General features: G+C 49.5%; 1 protein-coding gene across 1 annotated transcript in view; it reads right to left on the reverse strand.

The window, feature by feature from the left end:
- Positions 1 to 10,442, reverse strand: part of OBSCN (obscurin, cytoskeletal calmodulin and titin-interacting RhoGEF) — a 223,829-nt gene that overhangs the window by 170,651 nt on the left and 42,736 nt on the right. The window contains exons 5-7 of the mRNA XM_019543669.1: positions 6,851 to 7,153; positions 6,177 to 6,443; positions 3,702 to 3,977 (exon numbers count right to left, since the gene is read on the reverse strand). Coding sequence (XP_019399214.1) covers positions 3,702 to 3,977; positions 6,177 to 6,443; positions 6,851 to 7,153 — 846 coding nt within the window. The remainder of the gene's footprint in view (positions 1 to 3,701; positions 3,978 to 6,176; positions 6,444 to 6,850; positions 7,154 to 10,442) is intronic.

A 10,442-nucleotide genomic window follows, 5' to 3' on the forward strand; every position in this document is an offset into this window, starting at 1 on the left:
GTTGATTAAGATCCATCCACCACCGCTCTCTGGGTGCGGCCCTCCAGCCTATTTGCAACCCATCTGATTGTGTAGGTGTCAACGCCACTTGCAAGTCCAAATCATCTGAGAGCTGGAGATTTTGGAAAGGGCTCCCAGAGCTCGGTGACCTCAGCACAGTACCAGGGGTGCCACAATGCCTGCTTCTTGAGTGCTACCTCCCTGGACATGAGTTGTGTAGGCTTCTTAGTGTAAGCTGCATCTTAATGTACCACTAGACCTAAGCCAATAAACACTCTCTCCCTGGCACTACCTGAAGGCAATGCAGATTTGCCCACAATGACAAGAGATGAGGTTCTCATTCAGCTCAAGCAGGAGAGCCGATGGAGTCAGACGTCAAGATGAATACCTGATGAGAGCAAATTTTTAAGCTTCGGTTGCCCAGTGATGTGGTGGAAGTGCAACTGAACTCTGTGAACAGCATAGCGGGGACAGGGCAGCGGTACTCTGACATCTTCCACCCCTGCCTGCAATACGCTGCAGGCAATACGACCATTTCTACATTTTTTTCAAAAATTTGCTCCTAAGGCACCTATGACAGTTTTTACTGCAGCAATGTCTGAAAACCCAAACAGGGATCAGGGGCCCATCATATTAAGTGTCACAATCTAAGTAAAACAAAGACAGCCCCTGTCCTGAAGCTCTCCTGGTCTAGAGTTTAGACAGTACTAATATGGGCAGAGAGGAAGATAACGCGATAAGAGAATAGACTCATGCATTTGGGGTGTCTGGATATTAGCTTTGCTGGGTTTTGCTCCATACTCTGTTCAGTCAATGGAGCTCTGGAAGCAAAGATTACTTCAGCTGAAAAATCAAGGCAGCAGCCTCAAAGATCCCAAAGAGGGTATATTTGCAACAAGACTGGGAATAGAAAGAGCTTCAAATGCAGTTCCCCAGACATGACAGCAAAACCATTAATTACCAATTCCACATTTCAAGTGCTGTGCTTGGGTGGCATGGCCCCATGCCCTGTGAGCCCAGTGTCACTTGCAGGAGCCAGGGATGGGGACGGGGCTGGCCTCATCCCCTGCAAGCAGCTCCAGGAGATGAGCACTTAACTGGTGTGGCCCCATCCCCTGCGAGTGGTGCTGGTGTGGCCCAGGGTGTGGTGCCACTCACAGGGGATGGGGCTACGCCAGATGAGCAGTGAGCCCAGCCCTTGCCCAATTTTTTGGTGTGGCACGATGTATAAGTCAAGTTCGATTTTTAAGACCCATAAATTTGGTGTCAAAGCCTGACTTACACACCATGAAATATGGTAGATGAAAGGATTTGGGAATGACTGCCAGGTAATTCAATCAAAACTATGGGAAAATCTGACTGAGTGAATAATTACACCGAGAGAGGAACAAAGAAAGAAAAAGCAAGCAGATTTTTGAGAGAATCCCTCTGAGCTGCACTCCTGCCTCCTTTGTGTTTGCTCTGTATGAAGAGTCTGGTAAATGGGCATTCACACTGAAATAACATGGTACTCCCTTGCATGCAGCTAGGACAAGGTTGTCAGAGGATCTAGTATTTCATGGGTAGTATTTCATGGGTTGCGTGGTGGGAGGACAGGGCATCACAGCCTAAGAGACGAAGGCTGGAAGAAGATGAGATGAAGGAGTCTCACGGTTATACGGAGCTGGGAGAACCCGGTCGTAGGTAAGGAAAAGAGCTGCACGGTACTTAATGGATGTTACTGCCGCGTGCCTCACTGCTCTGCCTAGTCTCAAAGCCAAAGGTCAGCTCTGCTTGCGAGAGCCCGAGGGTTTTCTTTACCTGTGGAAATCTGAGAGCAGATTTTGGACCTCAGTATGGAAGGGTGTAAGAACAAGGACGATGCTAAGCAATAATAGCTATACACATCCCCGCAGCTACCAAAGATTCACAGCTCTTCCCCCCTTAACCCTCTGACCTCTTGCCAGCACAGCACAGCAGATATGACCCCTGTCCTGCTATACCCAGCTCCTCATGTAATCATTCGCAGAGTGATGGAGAATGGCTGAGTCTGAAGCAAATGTATTCAGAGGCCAGTTTTACAGTCCTCTCTCGGGCAAAAACTTTGTTAAAGTCAATGGGAGTTTTGTCCGCAGGGTTGGGTCCTACTGACAAATGCCTTAATTCTGCAGAATGAAAAATCTAACCAAATATTAAGTCTAACCTCAATTTTGTGTCTGACAATGGGCCATAGTAGCTCAGCATCAGGCTTCCTAGTGCCCAGCCTACTAAACGACAAGACAAAAATCCCAGCCAGCAAGATCCGGGTATAACTTAGCTTTTACCATCCAGATCTAGCTCATCTGAGAGTCACTGGAAACAGGCTTACTGACCATAATCTGTTTTTGATTCGTGGCGCCCCTTGGAAAACGACAGCTCTTAGCTCTCGTTCCTTTTTTGACTACACAAGAAGAACAGAGCAACTCTGCTGTGGCATCCTGGTTGAAAAATCACTGGACTACATAGCTTGTACAATTTTGTTTCCACGCACAAATGCTCTGGTTCTAAGGGAGTGATGGAGATATGCTCTTTCATGGTTGCATATTAAAATATTTCTACTAGAGGAGACAGCCAATATGAAGCAGCATCTGGTAAGAGCAACAGCTGCTTAGCAGCAACATCCCCCCTGCCATGTGTCCAGACAATACTTTCGATAACAGCAGCTGCCAGTTAAGAATAAGAGCATCACAACACCACTGGCTTGCTACTAACAAGCCTTTTGCAAATAAAAAACAGAACTTTATTTGCATGATACACTTGTGCGTGTTATCAGATCACTTTTATTACATCCCACAGCTCGGTAAAATCCAGCTGCAACATGCTCATTCTGAACATAAAGAAATAAAGATTTAGAGCTGGGCAATTTCCATGGGTCACTTTGCAGAAGCTCTTCCACATGACACACACAGCTGGGTAACAACCATGTAATATAGAATCACCTTAAAAAAACCTCATCGTCACCTTTTAACAAAAAAATGCTTTTCTTGGCAAACCTGACTAATCCAGCAGTGGATTGAGCCCTAAATGCATAGGAGAAGGTTTGTAAGCATAAGGGCAGTTCCACAAATGTGATGCAAAGGGTTTAAGGCTGGCTGTTCAAACACAGTCCACCTGCCTGTTGCACGAGTTGGAAGTAAGTGCAAAGGGGGAATGAAGCAGGGGATTACTGTGAGCAAGTACAAGCTGTGATGCCAATGGGAGACCAGCTGAATTGGCTTATCTGTTCAAAGCCCGAGAAATACAAGTAGCAAGGATCAGAGGGTTTAAAAAGGAGCTCAAGGGTCATCAGAAAAATAATGGCCCTTTGCCCTTGTGCGGTGCCTCCCATGTAAGCTTCACAAACAAGCCTTGAAAGTTCCCTTGTGAGAGGGTGAACTATTCTTAACCTCCAGGTACTTTTGGGAGGAAAATGAGTCTAGGATAGCCTGTCTCCACTGACTTGAACCAGAGCAGGATCTGTCGCCCTCTGAGTCTGTGACAGAGCCACTCAACCACGCTGCGAAGCAGGGGTTATAGCCAGGTGGTGTGCCAGGCTAACCCAGCTATCCCCGTTCTGGTACCCAAGCGAGCTGAGATATCTCTGCAAGGCACTGTTTTGTGCTATACAGATACACCTTTAAAAACCATATTGGCTGGGGCAGGAATAGGCCCTTGACCGCAAGCAGCGCCGCAGGGTCCCATACCTTTCACAGACAGCTGATAAACCATTTGATCTCCTTCGCAGATGCACTCATACCGCCCCGCATCCTCCGCTGCAATGTCGCGAATCCTCAAGACGCGTTTCTTCTCTGCCGTCTGCAGGTCATACTTCTGCCCGGCCTTGAGCTCCTTCCCATCCTTGAGCCACGTCACGGCAGCTGCCCCGTCCGAGAGCTCTGCCCGCAGCTGGGCCTCCTCGCGCAGCCGAGCCGAGACTTTCTCCACGTCGCCGCTCTTGTTAGTGATTCTTACTGCGGCGCCTGGGAGGGGGAGAAAGAGCTTCCTGTGAAATCCTCCTGCCCCACATGAAGTCTGTATTATGTGGCAAGCTCTCCCTTGGCCCAGATCCCGAGGCATGTAATACAGAGTGGCTCGATTCACTTCAAGGGACCTCGTCCAGCTTTGCAATAGGGTCACCGAGATGAGAATCCAGCCCCCCGGATGCGTACGTCTTGCAGAGAACAATGCACAATGCTTTCTTCATAATACTCAGGGTGAAGTCGCAAGCAACGCTGGATGGAGCTTTTAAACCATTTTCCTCAACGTTTCAAGGAAAATCCTCCAACGACAGCGTGACCAAATCCCAGACTCCAGGTCTGGCCATTCAACCCATCACTGGGGGAGCCCATAGTCTGCTCGGTCCTGCTAACCCCCCAACAAATCCAGAAGAGTTCAGTGGGACTGGGCTTTGGCCCTGAGACCCCTTGCTGTACAATTTTATTTTCTTCCTGTAGAGCTACTTTCTCCCTGCTTGGCCTCTCTACCTATCTGTACCCATCCTCTCCTTCGCGATGCAAGCCCTGGAAAGGAGACCTCCCCACTTGCCACCTGCCACTGCTTTCTCAGCATCCACCCAGCGCCATATGTTTCACAACAGAGCTAAAAAGGCTGGATACGTAACCTGCCTTGTTTTATCGCAAGGTCAGGAATTGGATCTTCAAACCACGCACCCACGGTGCTAAGGCACCCTTCTCCAAGGGTAGGGCTACAAATGGGTGTAGAGAGTTTAATTTAACAAGACATTTCTAACTCTGCCTTTAGTCATGAAAACCCCATACTCTCTCTACATGCCAGCATCCCACCAAATGGCCAAATCTCTCTTCGTATTAGCGGTATCTGTTAAACGGGTTTGCATTTAAGTCATTTGTTAGTCTATTTGTGCAAACCACATGGAAGGCAAATGCCTACCAGGTGAAATTCCCCTTAGAAAAGAGCAGGCCAAAGAAATAAAAACTCAGATGCACCATTTAGATCCCTAAATATGGGCTCAAGTAGGGGTGCGGTCGTACACAGGCCTTCTTCCAGGTGATTTTTACCGCCGCTGATGGCATTGTGTGGTCACCCAAAGAGCTGGGTTCTCCCATTAATGGTAGTTTAAATATCCCTCAACAAAGATTTCTATCTAAAGATCTCCCAAGCTTTTATTCACTGAGCTTTGTATTGCAAAGCAGGTAAATATGGTCTTCACTGCAGAGAGAGGGCAGTTTAGGCACAGCTCCATTCTGCTGCCCTTAGTAACAAGGACCACGTTCCTGCTGCTCAACAAATGTCACCATTGCGGTCCATGAGGCTGCTTAAGAAAGAAGGTGAGAAGCAAGGTTTGTCTGGGTGATGCCTACTAAACCAGGAGTGTCAAACTCAGCTTGTGCCCTGGATCGGATTTGGACTTCAGGGTTCATCGTGGACGAGATCTGGCCTGGAGCCTGGGGCAGCAGCAGCAGTGGTGAGAGGGGCAAGAAAGCACTTAGAGGGGCAAGAAAGCACTCGTGGAGGAGGCAGCACGAACGGAGGCAGGCTGGGCAGCAGCAGGGCAAGCAAGAGCTGCCCAAGCAGGCAGGGGCCATGTCAACCAGGGCCACAGAGCCCTGGATGCTGCAGCAGGCAAAAGACATCCCCCAAGCTCTGTGACCCATCACTCGCACCAGATGGAGTAACTGCACGGGGCAGATCCAGCTTACGGCCAGCATATTTGGCATCCCTGTAATTAAACTATGAGAAACAAATATATGGAAGCATATATTTGGTTCAATAAAACATATCAACCCCCAAAACCTCGCTTCTCCTGGCCCAGCATGGCTATAGCAACCCACCAACCCTAAGAAATAAGATGTCAGGAAAGTGCCAGCATCGGGCCTTGAGATGGGTATGTTATTGAAGCTGTCTTGGCATCGGAAGCGGTGCAGCTGTGTTCTCAGAGCAAGATGCTAACTAGCTCTCCCAATGCACTGTGCAAATGCCTCTAAAATGCTTCTGGTTCACAAGGCAGGCTCTGCTGAGAGGCACGGCCGTGTCTGACAACGCTGCAGCTAGGCAGGCAGGTTTGCAGCATAAATGTAGCTACAGTCCAGCGTGCCAGTGGCAAGACTTGTAATAGTGCCTACAGTCCCCGCTCCCCAAGCTCCCTGTCCTAACCCCTGCATCTGCTTTTCTGGCTGAAGGAAGGAAATCAATGCACATACCTCTTATTCTCATCTTGGTACTGCTTTCAACATTGTTGGCGACAAACTTCACCTCCGCCCCGTCGTCCTTCTTGGTCACGTTCTTTATGATGAGGATGTGGGTGGTCTTGGTTCTCTTAATGATATAGATGTCACTGCTCTCTAAGGCTTTGCCATTAAGGTACCATGTGCCAGAACAAATGGCTGTGAGGTCAATAGAAAAGGTAGCATCCCCTCCTGCTATGGCTTCGACCGCTGTCAGTGGAGTTCGCACGGCCAGGGCTGGTTCTGTTGGAGAAGAGGGAGAGGTAAACCTGAAGGCATGAGGCTGCAAAGTGATGTCTTGTACACCCCAAACTCTTAAAGGGCAGAAAAGGGAAACCAAAGACAAGAAGCCAACATGGGGAAGTCTTTGAGAAGGCCACATCCACTGAAGGCAATGGGCAAGTGCCTGGGGACGCACCGCAGGCAACCGATTATAGTAGGGGCAGAGGTCTAAACCCTTCCAAATCCCAGTAAACACCCTCAAAAATAGAAATAATTCTGGGAAAGGGCCAGACCCCAGCTCGTGCTGCCTCCTATGCCCCAGAGAGGCTTGATTCTTGAAGAAGACAGGTTTTCAGCCAGGCCTACCCAACAACGTGACCGCATTGCTAGTCAACAGGGTTGTCTGCATCCCTTTGTTTGGGGCTCACCCAGATGCTGGGATCCCAGGAACTCCAGGTAAGGGCTCTGCCCGTAGCTGTTGACAGCAGACACGCGGAACTGGTAGTCTCCCTCTTCCGACAGGTCGCTCACTGTGAATTCGGGGACGGCGACGGGAGACTCGTGACACCGCATCCAGGTGAAGCCCATCAGTTTCTTGCGTTCTACGACATAGCCGTCAATGGGGACGGGGCGGTCTGTCTTGGGTGGGGACCAAGCTAGCGTCACTGAGGTTTCTGTTTTATTTTTCACCACAGGGTTAGTTGGAGGATGGGAGGGAGGCTTCCTGGGAGCTGTACGGGGATAAAGACAAAGAGCGAACCTTACTGTAAAGTGAAAAAGCCACCGCACAGAAGAGCGTGCTGAAAGCTGCTTGTACGGCTGCTGGGGTTAGCGTTCACGCCTCCCTCACTCACACCGACACATCGGGCTCCAAAGTTAGATCAGTCGTGATCTGAAATGGGGAGAGGATTTGAAGACAGATCCTTCCCCATGAAGTATTGCATCCCTGCCCAAGCTCACACAAGCCTGTAGTTTCCCTAGATCACGGCTGTCCAGGTGCAGTTGCCTCTCCTGTTGCCATGCAGTGCCAAGGGACAGCTTGTCCCTGGAGGCCATCCCCGCGATGTGTGGCCTGGATATCCTCACTTCGGGTGCAGCCACACCAAAGTTGGGCAGCCCTGGCCCAGGCAAACACACAGACCATAAACCCTACACAACATTATTGACACCTGTGCACACACACATATGCATGCATACACAGTGCCGCTAACTCACACCCCCGAGGTACTGATTTCTCTGCACCAACATTAGTGCTGAGACACACTCGGTACCTTCAGCACTTACGTGCAGACCCACCAGATTATTGCCCCACACACATGCAGTGCTATTGAACGCCTAAACACACACACACACACACACACACACACCCTATTCAGGGTCCAGTTTTGACCAGAAAATACCACTACCTGTTTCCCAGACCAGATGCACACTTTAGCACAGAATTACCACACAGTATTACTGATGCCGGCCTCCTGCACATCCAACAAGACCCTACTTTCTCATATGCACAAATCATCATGGGCTCCCTTTACACACCTCTGAGGCTCACACACATGCACACTCACACCTTTCTTCACATACCTGCATGAACTATCCACAGACATTATTTCACACGTGCGTGCAAAACACCACACTCACACATCTTATGCATACACCATATTAAATAGAGAGAGAGCAACTTTCACTTTGTTTTTCTATTATTTCATTGAAGATGAGTTTAAAAAAAAAATAGATCTCCAACAGTCTGGGGGGAAAGAAATGTCTACGTGCTTGAAGTTACGCTGGTGAGATGCAGCTTGATTGGGATTCATTAGATTAGGATATTTGTTCGTTAGAACGTTGGTTAAAATCAAGATTTATTTTAACTTTTTCGCTGTTCACTTAGGGACTTTAAAGAGACCTGTATAACTACAGGAATAGTGGCTAGTGCTGTGAATTCAGGGAGAACCTAAGAGGGTCGCCTGCTGAAGGAAAAGTATGGTATTCGAATAATTATCCTTTGCTCTCATGTAGCACCCTTCATCAGTAAATAGGTCAGAAATATTACCTCTGTAGGAACTGGGCTGGAGGATCACACTAAAAAAAGTCAGGGACTTGAGTTTTGCCATTAACCAGCCGCAGGTTCAATTTTTCGATGCCGACTGCACACCCTGGCCAGCTTCCTGGAAGGCTTCTGAGTAGCATAGTCCAAGAGCCCATTTTCTATACTAACTGTGTTACAATAAGAAGAGGGCCTGGTAGCAGAGCAGTGACTGCATCTCACTTAGGATCGAGAGGCAGAAGTTTGAGCCTCACTCTGGACTTGCACGGATGCTCTTCCAAAGTCAATTCCGGTGGAAATGCGTGCCTGGTCATTCAGGCTGGGGAGTCAAAACCTTCCAAATGTGATGCTGGCTACGTCGTATTCTTGCACGCTGTTGGCAATTGAAAACGGTGCTTCTTCAATGTCCTAGCTCCAATGGCCACTTCAGCTGGGACAGGCTTTGACCTTTTCTGATCATGAGAGTCAACACCGGAGCATGTTCAAATCACCGTGCACCAAGTCCCCTCCCTATTTTGCTGATGTATATCCAGTGTAATTTGTGTGATAGCAGCTGAGCGCCTCTAGAATGAGAGCAGATTTCTGCCCTCTGGACATATGCCTCTGCATCGCCAAACAGTCATACCAGGAGGGAGAAGATTTGTGTCAACGTAAGAGAGCCACTGGTGCGACGGCCCCTGCATTCCTGCTGTCAGGAATATGTGACATTGCTGTAAATGTGGACTCCTCGCACGTGCACCCTTTGAGCCAGGAGCCATCACTTGCGGTCTGGTTGCCCTTACACAACAGGACAGGACATCCTGGCCGTAACGCAAGTCTTTTCCATGCCCAGGCACCTGTGCTAGGGGCATCATCTTGTCATTTCATAGAGCAACATTCCTCCCCTGCCACCTGCTCCAATAATAAACTAGAACATTTTGGCCCAGACTCGCAGCTGATGTAAGCTGGTATAGCTCCACTGAGTTCAGTACCAGCTGCGGACCTGGCTCTGAAACCACAACGAGGCCAGCCTCAGAGATAAGTGATAGAAAAACTGGACAGGTAAAAACTGAGGCAGGGTCAATGACTGAATGCTGGATCTTTGGAGTCACATGGTTTTACAGCTGCCCGTTGCTTGACACACAGGGTGCTAACAGATGTGCAGCTCTCTGCTGTAACTCATGGTGCTTCACAGAAAGCACCCTGTGTTACAGTGGATCCCTGGACCCAACGGATGTTCACTGTTTGGTTGGGGCGGAGAATTCAGCTCCATTTTCGAGCTCATCCAGTGAAGAGAGGCTGCATGTTTGCAGCTTTTCTCCCCTAGCCCCTTTCCCTGCCCCAGCCCTACGTCAGCCCAGGCATCTGTGGATGCAGGACAAGGTGCAGTTGGCCTTCCTGACCGCGTCCCCACACTGCCAGCCCACGTTCATCTTGGAGTCAATGATGGCCCCCTGATCCTTTTCGGCCTCTGCGCTGACGAGAAGGGAGTTCCTCAGCCTGTAGGTATGGTGCTGGTTCTTCCTTCCCAGGTGCAGCACCGTGCACTTCCCTCTTCTTCAGCTCTTCCCACAATCTTTGAACTTCCCCTTGCAAGTGCGCTAGCTCCTTCTTCCTCTGCCACGCCCTCTTTCTCCCCACGCCATCGAACCACTCCCGCACGCGCCCCTTGATTCCTACCAACCAGTCCCACCGTGTTGGGAAATAGGGCTGCAAAGTTTGCCACTGGCAATACGCCCTTGGGAAGGCAATGCATTCCTGCAGGTCCTCCAAAAAGGACACATTTAATTTCCAGACCCCTCTCCCCTGTTTAAGCCCTTGCCTGATGCCCACCTCCACCCACAGGACACGATGATCCGAGAAGCTGACGTCTATCAGTCGCTTGCTGTGGATTTCCAAGCCCTCCGACACCAACACAAAATCGATCCTCGATTGCCCCCACCCACCCGGATCCACTCTAGTAAAAACTCCTGCCCCTTCCCAAATGTCCTGGAGCCCTG

Source organism: Crocodylus porosus, unplaced genomic scaffold (genome assembly GCF_001723895.1).
Source record: "Crocodylus porosus isolate Cpor-Errol unplaced genomic scaffold, CroPor_comp1, whole genome shotgun sequence".
Taxonomy (NCBI): Eukaryota; Metazoa; Chordata; order Crocodylia; family Crocodylidae; genus Crocodylus; species Crocodylus porosus.